This window comes from Mytilus galloprovincialis, chromosome 14, assembly GCF_965363235.1.
Source record: "Mytilus galloprovincialis chromosome 14, xbMytGall1.hap1.1, whole genome shotgun sequence".
NCBI classification, from domain to species: Eukaryota; Metazoa; Mollusca; class Bivalvia; order Mytilida; family Mytilidae; genus Mytilus; species Mytilus galloprovincialis.
This window is the reverse complement of record NC_134851.1, coordinates 59,281,369-59,304,345: the sequence shown is the minus strand read 5'-3', so window position 1 is coordinate 59,304,345 and position 22,977 is coordinate 59,281,369. Positions and strand designations below refer to the sequence as shown.

Below are 22,977 nucleotides of genomic sequence, written 5' to 3'. Positions count from 1 at the left end.
GCCATACCTTTTTGGTCACTATTTATGTGTTGCGTTTAAATATGAATTGTTACACTTTACAGTGACTGAACAGGTAAAACAAATACTTCTCAAAAAACAGAAAAAAGAAGACTACTTGGAACAGCACCAGACTACATGTATGTACATGTATGAATAAAAACTCAGATCGGAATAGCATGGAGGATATGATATGTCCTTGTGAATAAGCAAGGAAAGCTTTTAATAATAAGGCCTATTTTTTTATTTACTAGATTTTTCATTCATTATCTGTGCAAATTTCAACATAATTTGTCATAAATCCTTATCTAACTTTACTCAAACTTTCAGTGGTAGATCCAGAAATTGTCATAAGCGGGAGCCCACTGACTGCCTAAGAAGGGGCCAACTCCAGTCATGCTTCAGTGATTCCCTATATAAACAAAAACAAATTTCCTAAAAAAGGGGTGGCCTAGGCCCCCCGAAAAACCCTCTAACTACACCTCTGACTTTAATTTAATATGACAAGTGTTTCATTCACCAAAATACTGGTGCGTTTCTGTGATAAATATCATGCACAATTTTATAAATGAGAGGGGAAAGAAGATCCACATGTGGTGTACCTGCATATCAATTGCAAACTGCCCCATTTTTCTTATCACAACCAATCAACTGATCATGCTGATACTGACATTACCAGAGAGTACACATCAAATGAAAAATCACAAATAACTGATACATATTATCAGATATTACAGAATTAAATATGTTTTAAATTTATTACAAAAAAATGTGTTCTCAATCTTGTAGATAGATATTACTGGATCTCATATACATGTATTAAGTACCAAAGACAACTGTCTATCCAAGTCACAATTTATAAAAGTAAACTATTAAAGGTTGTAGTTTGGTCTTCAATGCAAAGCTTGGTTCACACCAAACAGCAATTTTATATAGTCCATATCAATCATGACAATGGCGTTTGGGGTTAAACATGTTTTCGTAGGAAAATAATATTGCCATGGAACTTTTTTCATGAGAGTGTTATAGTCTATAGAGTATTACTTCCTGTTTGGTGGAATAGTGAAATAGAAGTCAATACGTTCTTGCTCAATCCTATGTCGCTTTGAAGGTGTCATGATTGTAATCCTCAGCTTAAGCAATGTGTTACTGTAATTTGAATTTCAAAATGACTGAACGACGTTTTTCGAAGCACTGGTCAACTCCACCATAGCAAATCACATGACTTTGACAATCAGTAAATTCCAGTGAAAAATATCTCTATAAGGGAGCTACCATTTGATTTTTATGGGGGGGCTAGGATGAAATTTGAAAAAAATAGGCAGGACAGGAGTTTTTGAGGGAAAAAAAAGGCAGGATGTGACACTTGCAAAAAAAAAAAAGTCAGGACGACAATTTAGGTAAAAAAAAGTCAGGATAAACTAAAAAAAAAAAAAGGCAGGACCGATTAGAGTGAAAAATAAAAAGGCAGGACAGAGATTACAGCTAAAAAAAAATGCAGGACAAAATTTTTCATCCTAGCCCCCCCCCCCCCCCCCCCATAAAAATCAAATGGTAGCTCCCTAAGTAAAGAATTGTAGGATAAAAATTAAATAATAGAGTACACAGGAAATGGCAAAGTTCACATAGTCGCGTATGATTAATCATTTTAAAAAAAAACGGGCAAAAAGGGGGGGGGGAGGGATGGGGCGTACACACTTTACGTCCCCCTCTGGATCCGCCACTGCCTTCTGTTGTTGTCCATTTTGTCAAGTAGTAATTCTCAAAAGTATGTGTAGGTTATATGCTATTTTTATCAAGTTGATTATAGACACAGAATACATTTTATTATAATATCATTCCCCATTTCCATTCTCAATTTTATTAAGTCTCCTTCCATTATAACACGGGTCCACCAATAATACAACAAAAATGACAAATTAGTAAAAAAAAAAGCGCTATGTTTTCATATTGCTTGAAGTGCAATATTCCAATAAAAATAAACTACTCACAAAACACTGATCTCAATATAATCAGCTAAAATACGGCAAGTTTTTTAGAAAAGCTATTACTTGTTATTTTTTTAATCGGAAGTAAGAATAACATTATCTTCTTTACAGAAGAGTTCATACGAGAAAAATAAATATAAAATACATAACGGATTTTATTCCGGAATCTGAGAAGCCTCCATAGGATATAAGGTCCACCGACAAAATCATGATTGAAAATATTAACTCCGGAATATCATATCATATCAGCTGTATATATGTGTATTATATGAAATGATGCATAGCAAGAAAACTAAGATTCTGTTTCATATTTCAAACAAAAATATGATATTCAGTAACTAATGACAACAACTGACTTCAAGGCTTTTAGCTTGGAAAAGGCTCTCATTCAGTAAATGGTAGAGTTAAAAAAAATGTGTCAAGTCATCCTCTGAATCTGACATAATGGTGTTACAGCATATTTTTGTTTGATATATATACACAAACGATCAACATAGTTAAAAATGGGTTGACTCACCAGACGGATACGTTATATATTAACAAACACTTTTCATTGAACTTGTTGAATTGTTTTATTAGCCTTGATTCTACAAATCTTATTTAAATATCACAGTAAATTACAGTGGTTTAGTTTTGCAGAAAATTGATCTTGAATATACAACAAGACATTCTTAATTTGATACCAATGCAGAAATATCTAGTGACTCTTTTTCATGCTAATTAAAAGAACAAAAACCGACCTTTTTACATTGTTGTCAAAAATTTAAAATTCAACAAACGGTACCATATCAAAATATAAATCAATAAATATAAAAAATTAAATATGAAGAAACACCGAAATAAGAAGCAACCATCAGAAGTCTTTCTGTTTCAGAAATGCATTAATGCAAATTAACATTTTATTCTGCACCTATATCTGATTAAGGTTATTCAGACACAATTTCATAAAAACAAGAATTGAAGTCCTTCATCATAATTATTATATATGTCGTGTACATGTTATTAGTTTGTACAGGTTATTACTTGTACAAACATTTTGTACAAGTAATTACTTGTATGATACCATCATACAAGTTATTACTTGTACAAATACAATTGTTCAAGTAATTACTTGTCCAATTTTTATTGAGAAAAAGATAATAACTTGTACAAATCATTATTCTACCTTGGCCTATTTCTTGACTACAACAAAACTTTTCCTTTAATCAAATAATTTACTATAAGTGCATCCGTATAAACTTGAAACATTTTAGAAATTTCTATTTGATAAATATGGTAGCCATTTTGTACAGGAAGACCACATCTTGAAAGGTAAATTACAGTACAGTATAGTTAGATGTACAAAATTATTCTGAAATTACTTTTTTATTGTCGGGTAAAATATCAACTAACAAGTATGGTATGCTTCAGTAGAGAAAAAGAACGATAAATTGATACATGTTAACGTACATATGACACCGCAAAGATTTTTCATTAATCTATTTTTAGAATAAGGGGATTTCCGATTTAAATGCGGAGGATTTCCAGTTGAACTTGTGAAAGTATGAATAAGGGGATTATCAGTTTTTCACATTTTTACTTCTAAACACCAGGAAGATTGGTATGCTATTTTAACACAATTTAAAAATTACGTAGGGAGAGAAACATTATAAATAACTGGTAATTCTAAAAAGGATAGGATCCTTCCATATGAGACCCACAACGATCTTACAGGTATCTTACCAGGTAATTCTGAACTTGTTATGTCTTCCTCTTCTTCTTCTTTCGTAAATCTCTCCAATATTTGAGCACTTGGAAATAAATCCAATATATATATATTAAAATCATTAAAATATACGGTAGTCGAATAATCCTCCACCAGTGGAATTATAGTGTTGTGAAAATCTATGGATGGTACCAGCGGGATTCGAACCCTCAATCTCGGGATCTAAAGGCAGCACTCTAACCAATTGAGCCAAAGAAGATCTTCCATAACTCAACTAGTTAGACTACCTTTATATCTCCAGGTCTACAACACTCTTCCCCCTTTTCTTTTTTTCAGGCTGCGTACCATCCATCCGAGCAACTAACAGGTCCACTACTGTACAACCCTGAGACTTCTACTCGGAAACCCTCTGGCCAGTTCCCTTGATGCCACCTAGAATTGCCATGGTATCCTATGACCAGCTGGTCAAACCTCATGACCAACTCTAACATCTCACTGCCAGGCAATATTCTATATACAATTTTTGTACCAGTAGCAGATGCTCACAGCGCCATTGTTGTGAAAATCTTTATATCTCCAGGTCTACAACAATAGTGTATTTACATCCACAAGTGCAAAGTTTAAAATTCTGTACTCAAGCAATAACCTACTCAAATGTCCACTTTAAGTATAGTTAAAATCTAAAAATCATATTGTCTGTAAAATCATAGAATTTACCTTATTTTATATCACACAGCGATCGTCAGACTCACAATAGACTATAAGCATTAAGCCTTCTAACATGCACATGCACAGCAGCAGGGATGTGGAAATGCTATGCCCGACTCGCCCGACTCGTACATTTGAACAACCGGACAAGTAATTATTTTTGTCTTGGTTGCCCGTGGACGAGTAAAAAAATATACAAGACAAAGTTCAAATCCAACAAAAACATAAAATTAATTTCAAAACGTATAAAGATGTTTAATTTATGTAAAAGAAACCAATGTTCAGCAAGTAAAAACATCAATGTTCATGACGATAAATTTACATAATAAAAAGGTGGGCAAGCAAGACAAAAAGAGTCATGAGTCGAGTAGAAAACCTTAAATGCAAATGGAGGACACAGCTAGAGTATTTAAAAAAAAAAAGAAAGGGAGAATTTCAGACATCGTGGATATCAGATTGCCCCTGGCTATCTATGGAAATTCGGAAAATAAATTAAGTTTTTGTCCTATTTATAGATGAAATGTCAACATTATTTGTTGTCAAGTGGAAAATAAAAGGGACGCATTAATTGCCCATCAAGACAATGATAAATAATCAAGAAAAAAACAAGTGTGTCAGTTGAGAAAAACACCACAAAATCATGCAATTAGTTATAATTTAGTTTACATTTCTTCAAGCACTGTCCTCACATTTAGTATATGTACGTATAACTACTGGCTACAATTTTTATTCAAAAACTGCTGCAAAATTGTCCTTTAATACATGTCATTTCATTGGTTGGTTTGCTGTTAGGTTTCTGTCCCATTGATGTCAACCCATTTCCTACTTTCCTAATGTTTTAAACATATAAACAAATATATTTCATTTGTGATGCACAACAGTGGTAAGTAAGAATCATATATATTAGCTAACAAGAAATACTTCAATATTTATTGGGATCATCAGGGCAAGTAAATTTTTTTCCGGACAAGTAAAATTTTAGGTTTCACTTGCCCGGGGACAAGTGCTCACAACAAATATTTCCACACCCCCGCAGCATAGCAATATATTCTCTAGAGATAACTTCAATTGTTCGAAGAAATTCCTTGTCATATTTGGCAATAAGTGTTGCTGAACGAGGCACTGACAGTCAATAATTAGTTGGCATATCATTTGTCTATTAATAAACTGACTTTTCCATTTTTCCTGACCAAATTTAGATATAATAAGGTTCTTCAGTATTTGAAGTTGTGATTGAAATATGTACACTTACAGACTGTCAATGTATATTTGTTCCACCTAACAGAAGTTCATTATTTCTTGAATAAGTTGAAACTTATATCAGGGTTCTCGCTAAGGATTTTTGAAGGCGAGTCCAGGGACTCATCATTTTTAGGTATGATCGAGTCCAACAGCAAGAAGAAAATATTTTATTGCAATATAAAGTAATATTTTAGTCTCCATTTCCTAACAGAGCGATGAAATCAAATCAAATTCAGAACACTTTTAAACTTTTGCTATAAAATGATGATATTTGTGTTTAACTGTGTTCAGTTTATACAAAATATTTCAATCTTGATGCATCTGTGGACTCACCAGTTTTGAAAATGGTGAGTCCAGACAGATTTTGATGAGTCCAGGACTCATGGACTCGCCTTAGTCAAATAGTGAGAACACTGTTATATATGAACGACTAGTTTCATTCTGGTAGCTAAGTGAATGTTCCTACATGGATCAGGATTTCAGATTACATTTGATTTTATTACATATAACACATAAATTTGTCAATCCCATTTCTGTTTTCTGTGGTTACTTCCCCTTCTTTTGACAATTTGTTCAAGCTGTGAAATCTGTAGAAATTCAACAGATTTGTGGTCGTTGTTTGAACAATTTGTCATAACATATGTGTACAGTAATAGGATTATTTGCCATTTATCCCTTCTGTGGTACCTATGTCGTTATGGTCATACACAACACATGAAAAATGTTTAACAATTCAAACAAGATGGCCTAGCTAATTAATAACAAAAATAGTTTATAAAAAAAAATACATGTATGACTGACCTGAACCAGTGACAACCTGTGACTGTGCTATAGGATCCTGTCTTGAGACAGCGACATAAAGAATGTTTGTGAGCGCTCAGCCCTAAATGAACTTTGGACAGCAGTGATATCGCACAATATACAGCGGTGATACAACATAAGAACAAACTGTAAAACCAGACTGTGCAATTTGCAACTAAAAGGATCAACAAGAGGCACTACAGAGACCTCATATTATATAAACTTAGAAATTGTATACATCATGGTATATTTCAAATGTATTTTATTTTTCAGAATTATATGATAGAAACTAGACAATGTGAAAACTAAAGTGAAAAGTGAAAACTTTAAAAAACAAAAAAAAAAACAATGATTGAGTTTGAATCATTACAAAATCATAACAATAATAATCAGACAGACTTAACAAGAGGATTAATTACGATCGACGGTGAACTTGAATCAGACGATATCAATTCGTTAAAATTCCTCTGTCAAGATCACATAGCACAGAAAATGTTAGAAAAAATAAAAGATGGAATTCAAATCTTTAACGAACTTGAAAGACTCGGAAAAATTGACACTTCACAAGGCCAGGTGGATTACCTGCTGGAAAGTTTATGTAAATGTCATCGACTCGACTTAATCAGGAAAATGGGTTTTGATCAAATCCAAGTAAAGAATCGAGTGGAAAGTGGACGTTCAAATTTTTCACCTTTCAGGTAATATTATTTTGTTTTTTATTATTTCTTTTTTTAGATTTTACATGTTTTACTTGATGAATATCATGACCTGTCCTTGTATCAAAATAAAAATTTGTATATAAACCTTTAGTAAAAGTCAAATTGATAAAAGGACAATGAAGGAGAGAGGTGTGTGGTAGATGTTATACATGTTATATATGTCTATGAGACAGCAGCACAAAGATACAACTGACATTCATCCCCCTAAAACAAAGATGAAAAGAAAGAAAGAAAAAGAAATCGTCTAGAATACAACAATCTTTAAGTCATCATCAGGTTAAATGTCTTTACTAAACTATCAATCTATAGGTAATGGTCAAGTGTCTTTAGAATACACATACATGTATGTCAATATCTTCTCTTAAACAGTCAGGGTTGGTACTTAAACAAGTGATTTCAAAATAACTTCTTTGAGTGATTTTGGCTGTGAAATATTAAAATTTTACTCGCAGACTTTTCAAAATCACTGAAACAAGTAATTCATTGTAATTTGAGAAGTCAAAATTTAATCACTTCAATAAGTGTTTATAACATTTTTTTGATATTTTTCCCATTAGCTTGATTTTTTTTATTGGTAAAAAGACTTACTCGTAGACTTTTCAAAATCACTGAAACAAGTAATTCGATCATTGTAATTTGAGAAGTCAAAATTTAATCACTTCAATAAGTGTTTATAACATTTTTTTTGATATTTTTCCCATTAGCTTGATTTTTTTATTGGTAAAAAGACCAGAATTCCATTAAAAAAACAGCTATGTACATGCAGAAATTGTCAGCTGCTTGATTAAAGCCTGCCAGTTTTTACAGTTTATTTCAATATGCTAAAACTGGAATAATCTGTAGATCAGGACATAACCTTAAAATAAATCATTCTAATTCTAAAGAAAACCAATCAGGTCACCTAATATTGTTGACCTTTGTCTGATAGTAAGAGTAGTCAGGTAGTTAATGAATATTTGATTACAGAACAATTCCCAAGGGTACTTTTAAAAGCATTAGGCACTAACTTAAGCACTGGTGAAATTGATAACTATAGATGAAGGGATAATAGATTTATGTAGGAAAATTATAGAAAAGTTTGTGAAAATATGGAAAATCACTGAAATTAGCATTTGAAGATCAAAGAAAACACCAAAATCACTTAAATAGGTGATAACTGAATTTATTACATTGGTTGCAACAAATTACATTGATTTCCCAGTTAAATAAAAACTGATAATTTCACATGTGAAATAGACGTGGTTATTTCACTCTCTCACGTCATACAGCAATAGGTGTAACGTTGCCAAGACGTAGATAACATCCGACCAAAACAAATTGTAAATGCGTAGGAAAAACATATAGTCCCTTACATTTTCTACATTAATTTCATAAAAAAAAAAGCCATTTGACAATATAATAAAAAGTATAACTAATCGCCGTATTTGAATATCAAAAATAAGACAACTTGTGACCGAACGCCGCTATGGATTAAACTTTGTTTATAAACACTCGTTTAATCCATGCGTCGTTCAGTCACGCGTTGTCTTATTTTGCTATATTCAAATACGGCGATTAGTTATACTATAAATAAATAATCACTGAAATAAGTGATAATGAAATCACTTGTTTAAGTAGCACCCTGACTGTTACATAGCCTTAAATGTCTAGAAAAGAAATTAATGAGAGTGTCAAAAATCTGTCATCAATAGCAGATTACCTTATTTTCTCTCATTTCTACCTAACTTATTTCTAACCAAATAAAGAGAATGTAGGCAATTAAAGGCCGCTGTACAGTACAGCCTTCAACATTGAGCACATAAGAAAATGTATACATATGTCAATTCAGCCAACTAATTCATGAGCCTGTAATTCAGTGGTTGTTGTTTGTTTATGTGTTACATATTTATTTTTCGTTCATTTTTTTATATAAATCATGTAAATAAGGCCGTTAGTTTTCTCCTTTGAATTGTTTTACATTGTCTTATCGGGGCCTTTTATAGCTGACTATGCGGTATGGGCTTTGCTCATTGTTGAAAGCCGTACGGTGACCTATAGTTGTTGATGTTTGTGTCATTTTGGTCTCTTGTGGACAGTTGTCTCATTGGCAATCATACCACATCTTCTTTTTTATATAATCAGCTAATGACTGAAAAACTGATATATTTTTAGTACAAATTCAATTGATTTGACAATCATGACAATAAATGTTAGATTGCATGTATGTAATCAATCGAGAAAAGAAATTAGAAACAGAGTAGCCTTACACTATTGTACACAGTTACACTCAACAATCTCTAAACATGCTATAAATACATGTAACGTAAAACATTAAAACAGCATGACAAGGTTCTTGAAATGTAACATGTAAATGTATAATAATGACCAACAAATACTAAAACCAAAATGGTTCTCTCCTTACATTTTAATGTTTGTTTCTTATGTTTTAGATTACTGCTGTTTGAAATCGCTGAAGAAATGGAGACTGCTGATTTGAAGACAGCTCTTTTCACCTTGTCGTCAGTAATTCCACGATCGAAACACGATAAAATTAAATCTATCTGTGATGTATTTATCCAGCTTGAGAGATCTGGGGATTTATCTCCCCTTAATGTAAATGTATTGTACAAATTGTTGAAGATGATGGATAGAGGAGATTTAATGACCAAAGTCAAGGCCTATCAAGGTACACCACAGCTTGTTAAAAACATATATGAGAATCTAGAAGGTTGTCTCCCAGTTAAATTGTATTGCTTTAATTTTTAAGGTCCTTTTTCCATGTTTTCTAAATTCAACACAACATAAAAAAAAAACTGTTTTGATATTGCAATTTTTATACGACCGCAAAAATTGAAAATTTTTTGGTCGTATATATTGGTATCACGTTGGAGTCGTCCGAAGACTTTTAGTTTTCGCACTCTAACTTTAGTTTAAGTCTATAGAAATCTATGAAATTTAAACACAAGGTTTATGACCATAAAAGGAAGGTTGGGATTGATTTTGGAAGTTTTGGTCTCAACAGTTTAGGAATTAGGGACCAAAAAGGGCCCAAATAAGCATTTTCTTGGTTTTCACACTATAACTTTAGTTTAAGTCAATAGAAAACTATGAAATTTGGACACAAGATTTATGACTACAAAAGGAAGGTTGGGAATGTTTTTGGGAGTTTTGGTTGCAACAGTTTAGGAATTAGGGGCCAAAAAAGGGCCCAAATAAGCATTTTTCTTGGTTTTTGCACCATAACTTTAGTATAAGTAAATAGAAATCTATAAAATTTAAACACAATTTAGGTTTATGACAATAAAAAGAAGGTTTGGATTGATTTTGGGAGTTGAGGTCCCAACAGTTTAGGAATAAGGGGCCCAAAGGGTCAAATACTAAACTTTGTTTGATTTCATCAAAAATTGAATAATTGGGGTTCTTTGATATGGCGAATCTAACTGAGTATGTAGATTCTTAATTTTTGGTCCCGTTTTCAAATTGGTCTACATTAAGGTCCAAAGGGTTCAAAATTAAGCTTAGTTTGATTTTAACAAAAATTGAATCCTTGGGGTTCTTTGATATGCTGAATCTAAAAATGTACTTAGATTTTGTATTATGGGCCCAGTTTTCAAGTTGGTCAAAATCGGGGTTCAAAATTAAACTTTGTTTGATTTCATCAAAAATTGAATAATTGGAGTTCTTTGATATGCCAAATCTAACTGTGTATGTAGATTCTTAATTTTTGTTGCCGTTTTCAAATTGGTCTACATTAAGGTCGAAAGGGTAAAAATTAAACTAAGTTTGATTTTAACAAAAATTGAATTCATGGGCTTCTTTGATATGCTGAATCTAAACATGTACTTTGGCCCAGTTTTCAAGTTGGTCCAAATCAGGATCCAAAATTATTATATTAAGTATTGTGCAATAGCAAGAAATTTTCAATTGCACAGTATTCAGCAATAGCAAGAAATCTTCAATTGCACAGTATTGTGCAATAACAAGAAATTTTCAATTGCACAGTATTGCACAATAGCAAGATATCTTCAATTGCACAATATTGTGCAATAGCAAGTGTTTTCAATTGCACAGTATTGCGCAATAGCAAGAAATATCTAATTGCACAATATTGCGCAATAGCAAGAAATTTTCAATTGGAGTTATCTTTCTTTGTCCAGAATAGTAGTTGAATCAACTTAAATCATTGTTTTATACAATATACAATGTATATTCACTTTTACTACCAACTGATATATTAAAACAATCTTTACCATTCAGTGATAACAAGCACTTTTTTTACATTTTAATATATTTTATGATGTATTTAAATGAGTAGTTATTGTTGCAAACTCCATTAGAAATTTGAATTGAGATCAGTTTTGGAATAAGGGAAAAGGGGATGTGAAAAAAAAATTGGGAGGTGGGGTTTGGGTTCAATTTTTCTCATTTCAGATTTCATAAATAAAAAGAAAATTTCTTCAAACATTTTTTTGAGAGGATTAATATTCAACAGCATAGTGAATTGCTCAAAGGCAAAACAAAATTTCTAAGTTTATTAGACCACATTCATTCTGTGTCAGAAACCTATGCTGTGTCAACTATTTAATCACAATCCAAATTTAGAGATGAATCCAGCTTGAATGTTGTCTCCATACTTGCACCAACTGTTCAGGGTTCAACCTCTGCTGTCGTATATAGCTGCACCCTGCGGAGCATCTGGTTAAAGAATGAAAAACTATCACATTTGTAACCATGGTAACTGTGATTTTATTAGAAAGCTGAAAACAGAATGTAAAGTTTTATTAAGCTAAGCTATAACTTTCATTTTGTTTTGCTAGGAGCTCAACCAACAGGAGGAAATACAGAGATAGGATAATTACTTTTGTTGAAAATTCATTTTCTTGTTTAGCCCTTTTTAGCCTACAAGTGGCAATTTATATTGATTTTCCTTTTTTTAATGTTTTCATATAACATGTGTATGTTTCATAGAAATTCACATATGCCATGATTTATTTTCACGTTTATTTTCAAGTTTTAAATTAGTCACAAAAATAAATTGCTTATGAAAGTAAGTTGGATAACCAACATGGACACCTACAAACAATCAATCAATCATTGACTACTGTTATTCATGATACTTTTGGGAAAGGAGTAGGTTCAGTAAGACCCCTTTTTGGCCCCAAAATATAGCAGTTTTATACAAAATTGTTAAAATGTAAACTATTAGTTATTAATTGGACAGTAGAATGCTTCTGCTACATAAATATGGGCTGTTTTTGACAATACAATGCAAATATATGGGGTACTGGCAACATTAAGTCATGCTAAATTACTGAAATATTCACAATTCTAGCATTTTAGTTAAATTTTAGACGGTGTCTGTGTAAAACGAAAGTGGCCGCATTCGTGTTCATCCTTTATATTGAAATGTAAGTTGTATTTGACGATAATACATAACATATATAAAAGTTGAGAATGAACACGTATGTGGCCACTTTCATTTTTGACAAAAACCATCTGAAAAGTGACATTTTCCGGCATATTTGGGAGATTTTTCATATTTGAGCTTGAATGGGGTCGTTTTTAATGACTAAATCAGTTAATATCTTTCACATAGACTAATTGAATCAAATAAAATAGACACTTAAATGTTTAAAAAGTGGTCAAAATCTTTCGTCAGATGAACCTGAAATTTGAGGCTAAAATCGGTCCTTACCTACTCCTTTGTTGGATGATATTATTAAATTATTTTTTCAGGTTTGAATCCTCTAATTAACCAGAGCAGACGACAACCAAATCGACAGGATGATGTCATTGTCAGACAAATGAAAGCTGTTGCCATTGATGATCGATCTGCTATGCCTTTCTATAAGATGAATGCCAGACCAAGAGGTCGGTAGATTTACAGATCCATTTTAAATTCAAAAAAAGTTTTTATTAAGGCAAAATATGTTACTTATTAGTAAAGAAAGAATTAAAATGTGCATCCTGAAATCATATTTTCAACACCTGCAACAATAAATGTGTGCAATAATTTCTTTATTTACAGTAGTTTAACTGAAATGAATTAAAAAATATATCCACTGTATTGTAATTTATATTACAGCTGCAATAATCATGATAATAGAAATGCTTTGAAAAAATAAATGTATATCAGTAAGTGTGCAATTTTTTCCCCTTTTTTTACACAAAAGAAATCTGTTTTTAGGTTTAGCAATAATAATAAACAACCAGCACTTCCATAAGATCAGAAATGATCAATCTAGCAAGGAGATGCCAGCAAGAACTGGTACAGAAAAAGATGCAGGTGAATATAATTTTGTAGTTCTATAGGGGTACATCACACACAAAGGAGAAAACTCTTGGGAGTCAACATAAAGATTAAGGGAGAATTATCTGTTTATCGTTTCCCCCTTTCCTAAGACAGTTTAAGTTTGACGAAAGCAAGCTTGATAGAATCTCCTGACACATTGGTCTGTAATAATGGTTGAGGAAGTCTGTTATGGCCCGAGGCAATGCCAAGGGCCATTACAGACATCGGAGGCCATTATTACTGACCAAGGACATATAACAGGGCCATTATTAAAACACCCATTTCTCAATACATTTATTAACAAACTGAACAAAAGTGTGTGTTGCTGCCAACTAGATGTATACTCTCTTACTCTTTAAATGACAGTTTAGTTTGAAAAAAATAATTTGCACTTCACCATGATAAAGCTTTTAATATACCAAATATCATAGATATTAAGTTGAAAGAAGTTATGTGTTGAAAAACAGGATGAACAGTGATCCCTTTATATGGTTCTTTAATGTTGGTTGCTGGTTACTAAATTAAATAAAATACAAACAGGTATTATACTCTTTACAACTTAATTTAATAAATAGAGATTAATACATGGCCTTTTCCATATCAGCCTGGGTATCATCCCTTGACCCATATCAGCACTTCGACTCCGTCTCGGGCTGATATGGGGTCTCGGGATGATATGGGGTTCTCGGGATGATACCCAGGCTGATATGGAAAAGGCAATGTATTAATCGCTTTATCATATACTTCCGACAACAGTTATATGTAAGGCAAATAAACAAATGCAATAACTGAAACAGTCAAAAACTTATAAAGAAGTTAAATTATGAATCAAATATACTATAATTGTCCAACAACAGCATCACTACCTCCATATATATTTATGGTAACATTTCCTATAGAGGCATTTTGAAACATTGAAAATTTGGAAGAGTTTTATGATCATTATAACTCCATGTTTGTTGTACTATAAAATGATTCATAATTGTCAATGGCATTTGTAAGCAAGTACTAAACTATCCCCACAAAAGTTCCGGTAAATTTTGACGTCGTCATAAAAAATATCTGATGTCACAATGGACAAGTAAACAACCGATACCGGAAACACCGGAAGTAACTTGCACGAGAGGCACTATTATGGGTTTTGTGCACGAGATGCATCTGATATGGGTTATCAGCCCGGGTTGGAAATTTTGGCTTGTGTATACAGCTCATTACACATATGCAAAAGCTATCATATCAATGCTAAGTATATGATAAAACTTAGGCCACGGTTTTTTAATTTGATGGTTTACGGATTTTCCCAATGAAAAAGTCGGGTCGGTCGGTCGGGAAAAAAAAAAGAAAAAAAATCATCTTTGAAGACAGAAAAATATGCAAAATCAATATATATTTCACCTTTCTAACAATATGTTTGTTATGCTATTTTATCATCATTTCTTAAATTTTAGTTCGATGAAATATTATTGCTCAAATGTTATAAACATCGCATGACATTGTCTAATAAATTACAGTAAAAAAAAAGGGGGGTGCACGGACAAAGACGAAATTAAATCGTCATATCAGAAACAAGAAAAATAAATTCGCGTAGCTCTTTATCAATTCCAGAAAACTTGGTGAATAATGATCTTCAAGCACGAAAACTGATAAAGAAAAAAATGTAAAAACGTCGTACGAAAATAAGTTTCAACACACGTGTTAAAAACCTAATAGACTCGTCCACTGGAAAACGAGATTATCGGGTTAATCTGTTGTCTCGCATTCCCGTTTTTTATCCAAATGGACGATAATTTTTTCATTATCTATGAAACAAGAAAATTCCAAATGATTTGTTAATATTCAGTACTTCAACTTGATGCCTTTACCCTGTCCACATTTGGACAAGTCTATTTCTATGAGATGATGATCTTACGGACTGATGACAAATAAGGGAAACGAACTTATTGTGTAATTGGTTTTAAAAACAAGTTTCGTTCCGCAATATTATTTGCGCAAACGACATTTCAAGGTCAGTTATAATTGATTTGTCTATTTTTAGAAACGTAAACTGGAAGTTTTATTTTTTCACAACAGAAAGTGTTATCAATTTTGTTAGTGATTAATGCATTTCATTTCATAAAAAAAAAATTATTTAATTATTTTCCAGGGATAATGCATTTGTTAGGGTCGGCGGGAATAAAAAAGCATGAAAAGTCAATTTTATTTTTATTCTGGAAATCGGAAAAATCGGGTCGGCGGATCCGTAAACCAACAAATTAAAAAATCCTGGCCTTATTAAAAAACTTTAACTGGGCTTAATACAGACAAACTGGGCAATAATACAGGGCCATTAAAGAAAAAATCAGGGCCATTACAGAAAATATGTAATTTTTAATAACAAACAAATGGAAGTTTTTAACGACCTTGACTGGCTATACAGCCCTTGCACGGTCGGAAAATAACAGTCATTTTTGGCAATAATGTACTTAGTTGGTTTATAATTAGTTGTGTCAAGCCTTATTTGATCACACTATTTTTCTTTTTCAGAAAAACTTGATTACATTTGGAGGAAATTAGGTTTTGAGGTACGCTTGTTCAATGACGTGGACTCAACACGAATGAATCAGATCATGGTAGATACAGGCTTCCTAGACCACTCAAATTATGACTGTCTTGTGGTGTCAATATTGACACATGGAGTCCTCGGCCATGTTTATGGAGCTGATGGTAGGATAGTAAGAATCAGTCAGTTAACCAGCAATTTTTCTGGCAGAAGATGTCCGTCTTTGGCAGGAAAACCAAAGTTGTTCTTTATTCAAGCTTGTCAAGGAAGAGAAAAACAACAAGGTATAATTTTAAAGTAAATTCTGTTAAAATTAAATTACATGTGGAGCTGTTATATCTTTTCTAAAATGCTCTTTCATTTCTTAAAGACAAATCCTTCTATTCAGATCTACCAATAATATCTTCTTTATATTTTATTTTTACTTTAGGCTAGGTAAAAGCTTTAAAATAAGCAAATAAAAAAATGGGGTCACCGACCTCGTTTTTGATTTAAAACGCCATCTTTTTCACGGAATTTGGAAATTGGGACTTCTAGTCAATAGCAGTGTAATATTTTTTTTAAAGTCCGTATCCAATAAAAACTTGTCAGTTTTGTTAACCTAGTTGTTAATACAAACTATTTTAATAATATCACCCTTTACTGAATGGAAAATAATAATGATAAGTCGCTATAATAGTTTTCCCGCCTTTTTTTTATTGTGAAATACCTATAAAAAAAATACGTTTAAAAGAAATTGACCAATAATTTCTCCATGAGTCTTCAATAGAATATGCGTTGTTTATATCTAAACAAAATAAGGAAATAAAAAGATTGGGTCACCGTAATGGAAAAAGAGATATTTCAAAAAAGGGGTTAACAATTTGAATTGGTGGGAACACATTGCTCCAATTCTAAAAACAACGTCGAAAGACGTTCGGCCGTTTTAGGCTATATTCTCACAAATTAGAGACAACCCAGTTCTCGTTATTTGCTGTTTTGTTGTTTGTTTGTTTTAAACTTAGATAAATTCACAGTAATCTACACATGATAGTACTTAGTTTTCAGTCAGTATCACAGACACGTAATATAAATGCGGTGGTTGGAAAACAATGTTGTTCCTTTTTATTTTGATGATAATTACTTAAAATCATTAGAAATCTAAGACTCCGTTTCCAATAACAATAAAGATCGATCATTTCTGAGATCGCCGATCTTTAGTATTGCAAAAATGAGAAAGATCGATCTTCAATCGGACGTAAACATTCCATCCCCAGACGTAGTTTTAAAAGAACGATTTTTTTATGAACCGATTTTTCTTTAAGTGAAAACGCTTTAGATACATCGCGATCGACTTTTCAATCAATCAATCGATATAAAATTCCAAGTGTTTTATGTAGATATGAAAATAAATCTGCGCATGGTCAGTTTAAAAATGTTTTCAGTGTTTATTCTCAAATGATTTGACAAAACGTGCCATGGACATAATAAAAATCAAATTAATATATTCGACGTTTTTTGCGTCATTCTTCTGAAAATATATTAATAAAAAAAGAAAATGTGGTATGTTGCAAATAACACAATGCTCCACAAATGACCAATTGACACTGGAAATTATTAACTATGGGTCACCGTACTGCCCACAACAATTAGCAAATCCCATACCGCATACACAACTATAAAGGTCCCGAAAGGACAAATGTAAAACAATTCAAACTAGAAAATAAAAAAAAAAAAAATAATTAATGAAAAACACATGTGTGACTCTTTTGCAAACAACAACCACTTTAAATTACATACTCCTGAGTTGAGACAGGACCCGTTACAGCGCTCGACTGATACCGTTACTTATTCGTTCCTTGTACGTTGAAACACATTGCACCTATTACGAAACAAATCTTTTAAATTGTTTTCTTGTCTCTGGTGTTAGCTATAGGTTCTTAAAAGTGAAATATACCTATTAGCGCGTATGTTCCAGTTTTAGCGTTAGACTGATGACCTGCTACTTATTCGCTTACAATATGCTTGTTATAGGTCGCACCTTTTTTGTTCTTGTCTCTGATGCTATATATTGGTTCTAAGAGATAAAATAACCCTATTCTAAGACGTAAATAATCGTTTCAGTGCTCGACTGAAGCCCTGTTACTTACATGTATTTGTTCCATATTCTCTTACTATACGTGTGATATTCGGTGCACCTTTTTAAAACAATATCTTTCCAATTGTATTCATTCAGTAATTTTTTTCTGACAATTCTTTTTTTTTTAATTACTTATGACATGTTAATCAAATATAATATTAATAAATGCAGAAGCATATAATTATCTAATGAACCAAATATTTCCTTATTCAAATTTTTACGATTTTTTGTCAACGAAATGGTTAGGCTGATTATTTTAGATATGCAATGTATACTAAATATAAACGCACAAGTTCTTTTAAAAAGATCGAAAACGCGAGATGCTCTTCAGAGATCGATTTTATTTCAATTCCGTGCAAGTGTTAACGGGGTCTAATTAACACAATTTCTGTTTTGATCACTCATCCTAGACAGGCATCTATGAATATCGAAATATTCCGTAATGTTGCTAGAAACTCAGTCTAAGTATACCCATACAGCTGTCATACCGTGAGTATGAATAAAACCTAGTCCGACCTCTTTTCTCAAATCTCCTTTTAAATATTTTTTTCCTATATGCATTCCTCTGTAATTCTTCATTCCGACATCTTTTTAACACAGACACGATTATGTTTTTTTAAACAAAAAATGCGCACCTTATACATAAATATCAAACAATCGGGACAAACTCGGAATGGTCATATGAAAAAACCTACAATGTTAGAAGATTATATGTTAACTTCTCTAGATGTACTTTGTTTTACATGTATGCGTCATTAGGTTACTGTTTTGTTGGTGTTTATTTGAAATCTAATTATCATATTCATGTAAAAATGTAAGTGCAGTACACATTCAAAATACGTCAATGCAGTTTGCCATATCCATACCTATTGCTAAAGATACAGTGAATTTTGAGGACATGATCAGAAAGATTGATGATTTTCGTACTTTCTTAATGATTTGTAAAATATCGATGTAATGAACAACCTACAAAAGTCTATACATGTAGAAAATTAAGGAAAAAAGTATTATATTATAATTTGATTGGCTCATCTTGTTGTCGAGTATCCAGATTCTATTTCGTTTCTTTACGGTCATTTTTGTGTATTTTTTGTTGTTAGATTGCTGTATCATAGTTAACTCTCTTTTCATTCTCATATTTTATCCAATTCTGGAACATGTCTATTATTTAAAAACAATTTTCATTTTTTTCTCGGCAAATTAACCTATCAAAACGATTGTCACTCTCTCCATCGGCTCAAAGAGGAATTACTCTAATAAACGTTTCCAGTTCGCGGAAACCGCGACGTCATAAACCACTGACGGCATAGTACTGTTGCGCTTGTATATGCGCATAAACAATAGAGGGATTTGTCTTTAAAAGACTTTATAATACAAAGGATACAGTACTAGTGGGTCTTCTTTTGATGCAAATGTGACATCATATTTTGGCAGATACTTTATTTGCGTTTTGCCCTTTCTAGCCCATTATACGGCGATTTAATATTGCATTTCTTAAATTTCCTTGATGTAATTAAGTGAGAAATAATCAAAGTTTTACATATTCACAATGATCATGATGATGTTTATTCGCAATATTTTTCTTCTTTCCAAAGTAGCGAAAATATGTTGCTCGCAAAATAACATAGTTTAGAGTATTCCTTATTTGAAACCCAAAATTTATTATTAAAAACAATAAATAAAAGGCAACAGTAGTATACCACTGTTCGAAAACTACGATACAATGGAAACTTAACATTAAAATGTATCACACACAGAAACAAACTATAATATAGAAATGCCCATTTTTCTGACTTGGTACAGGACATTTTAATAAAAAAAAATGGTGGGTTGAACCTGTTTTTGTGGCATGCCAAACCGCTTTTATGGCAATGTTAAATATAAAATTAAACATTACATGACAGAATGAATAATATTGCCTTTTTTTAGGGCATGCCATTGAAACAGACGCTGGAGGAAGTATGCCAGAACAGGATTTAAATGTTGACAGACCAAGGGAGTTAATACCTGATGAAGCTGATTTCCTGTTAGGATATGCTACTGTGCCCGGCTATGTTTCCTACAGAAGCAGATCACAGGGGAGCTGGTATATCAATAAGTTATCACAGAATCTGGATAAATATGCTTATCAGTAAGTATAGGAACAGGATTCAACTTAGATTCAATGACTTTTGTTGTCTTTTGGCAATTGATGCTAGATAGGTAGTAACTTTAACCAGTGAAATACAAAATTTACCAAAAAAATACAATACATAAAATGTACAAATAAGTAAATAAGGTAAAAGAGATATCAAATTGACATATACCCCCAGTTGAGCAATTTAGGCTCTAAGAAGCTTCTTGTTTTTATGAAAGATTTTTTTGGGAAGATCATCTTTTTTTCTTTAGGTGACTATATCAATAATATATTTCATACATCTTCTTATATTCATATATAACTTATTTCGTTTGTAGGCATGACTTGTTGAGTATTCTAATTAAAGTGAATGAGGAGGTTGGTAGAGCGACAGCAAACATTGACAATGGAGCCTACAAACAGATTCCTGCACCTATGTTTACGCTGAGGAAAAGAATCATATTCCGATAAATTACATTAGGGTAAACCTTGACAATTTAAGGGAGCTTACAAACAGATAGTGGCACTTATGACGGTTATGTTTATGTTTATGCTGAGGAAACAAATCATATTGTAGCAGATATTGTTTCAAACTTTTTTTTTATAAAATGTTAATTTAGATAGACACTTTTAGAAGTCATGCCGGTGCCTTGCTAATGTATTATTATGTTGAAAAACATTTCTTATATTGTTATGGAGTGTTTATAAAAATATTTGTGCATATATATATATATATATATAGTATATAATGAGTTCATAGGACTCATATTAAGAATGTTGAGTACATTTCAGTCTGCCATGAATTTAATCAGCGCTATGTCAAGATTTGAATGTAATTTGAGAATTTGATGATAACCTGATAACTATACAAACTGTATAAATTGGTGAACCTCTGACCAGATAGTATAAGATGAGGTTCAAAATGCATAAATACATTGAGACAAAAGGAACTTTGACCTGACAAGGTTTTTTTTTAATGTTCAATTTCGGCTTATAATATGTATTTTTTTATGTATAAAATATCAATTTTTGTGCCAATATAAATTATGAAATAACAACCCAAATCGAAAAAATGATGGACACTGTTTATGCAAGTGGGGATCAAAGGATATACTTTACAAGATCTAAATTCTAAAAAATCCTTTATCTTTTTTATCATATTGATTTGAACGTTTTAAATTCAAAATATTATAAGCTTGTTTTGTTAATGTCATACCAAACTCAAAGAATTTGTTCAAAATAGTGAGAAGTCAACCATATCTTGAAACAACACTATTGTCTGACTTCCTAATGGTAAATAAGCAGTCATTCTCCAGATTCTGAACAGATGTGGTTAGAATCACAGAATTACAAGCAATTCATTTATTGAATTAGTATGGATTAGATTTTTTTTATTAGAACATTTCTAACCAATCACAAGTCAAAGAATATACTTTTGAAATATTACCCAGAACACATGAGATTTTGAAAGAGTGAATAAGATTTGTAAATGGAGGAGGGAAAACACTTTGTCTGCATTACATAATATATATTGTATATAGCTAATTATGTTTGCATTTTTTAAAATTATAAAAACCAATATTTAAAGCTAAAATATAGAACCAATATTGTTATTATTATTTTCCTATTTTATGTGTGTCCATATACATTGAAAAGTGTATCACATGTATACATGGCTTTATCATTGCTGTCTTAAAGATTATGTATGGAAATTAAAATATTAAGAACTTTGCATTATATTTTTATACTTTTTATTGTGCAGGGTGTCACATGTGGTGCAAGATCTGATTACCGTTCTGGAGCAAATAAGATCACCCCAAGTTTTTGGTGGATTCGTGTTGCTTAGTCTTTAGTTTTCTTTGTTATTTTTTTGTACTTATGTTTATCTGTTGGTCCTTTTCCTTCCTAGCCATTTTCAATTTATTTTCAACTCATGAGTATAAATGTCCCTCAGGTATCTTTTGTCTTTTTTTCTTTATATTAAAGGGTATCAGCATCATTTGCCTGGTTACATATGATTTTGTATTTGCTTTGTATAACCTTCATAGCTCATTGTTGAAGGTTATACGGTATCCTATAGTTGTTTATTTCTGTGTCATTTTTGGCTCTTGTGGAGAGTTGTCTCATTAGCAATCATACCACTTCTTCTTTTTTTATACATAAACTGTACTTATTGAACTACAAATAAGAAGTATGTTACATTCTAATGGTATTATCCTTCAGATGCGAACATGTATTTCTTACTGTTGTTTTTTTTTCCTCTTTCTTGATTTTAACTCCTCTTAATGCTGATAAACATCATTTATTAAAAGAAACAAATTTTCCAAATGCACATAAAAGAGGGACGAAAGATACCAAAGGGACAGTCAAACTCATAAATCTAAAACAAACTGACAACGCCATGGCTAAAAATAAAAAAGACAAACAGAAAAACAATAGTACACACAACACAACATAGAAAACTAAAGAATAAACAACACGAACCCCACCAAAAACTAGGGGTGATCTCAGGTGCTCCGGAAGGGTAAGCAGATCCTGCTCCACATGTGGCACCCGTCGTGTTGCTTAAGTGATTACAAATCCGGTAAATAGTCTAATTCGGTAGGTCATATTCATGAAAGGGAAGGGGATTGTAGTTACGAAGTAAGGAACATATCCGATATCATTTGTGAAACGGTTATTCCATAACGGTCAACCAACTTGTGATGGCGTCCGTAAAATTTACGAAGGGATGATTTCAACTTCACCATATGGAACTCTTGGTTTAATAAC

The 22,977-nt window shown here is 31.9% G+C and overlaps 1 protein-coding gene across 2 annotated transcripts; it reads left to right on the top strand.

The window, feature by feature from the left end:
* Window positions 1-3,486: 3,486 nt before the first annotated feature.
* Window positions 3,487-21,937, top strand: LOC143059567 (caspase-8-like). 2 transcript variants are annotated; one of them, XM_076233086.1, is made up of 8 exons: window positions 3,487-3,585; window positions 6,715-7,139; window positions 9,590-9,825; window positions 12,876-13,010; window positions 13,327-13,425; window positions 15,955-16,254; window positions 20,019-20,220; window positions 20,544-21,937. In XM_076233086.1, the coding sequence occupies exons 2-8, from the start codon at window positions 6,790-6,792 to the stop codon at window positions 20,674-20,676; spliced, it is 1,455 nt and encodes a 484-aa protein (XP_076089201.1). In that variant the 5' UTR covers window positions 3,487-3,585; window positions 6,715-6,789; the 3' UTR covers window positions 20,677-21,937. The 2 variants fall into 2 exon arrangements, with proteins under 2 accessions (XP_076089201.1, XP_076089200.1); XM_076233085.1 differs by having other exon boundaries at window positions 3,504-3,710.
* The last annotated feature ends 1,040 nt before the right edge of the window (window positions 21,938-22,977 follow it).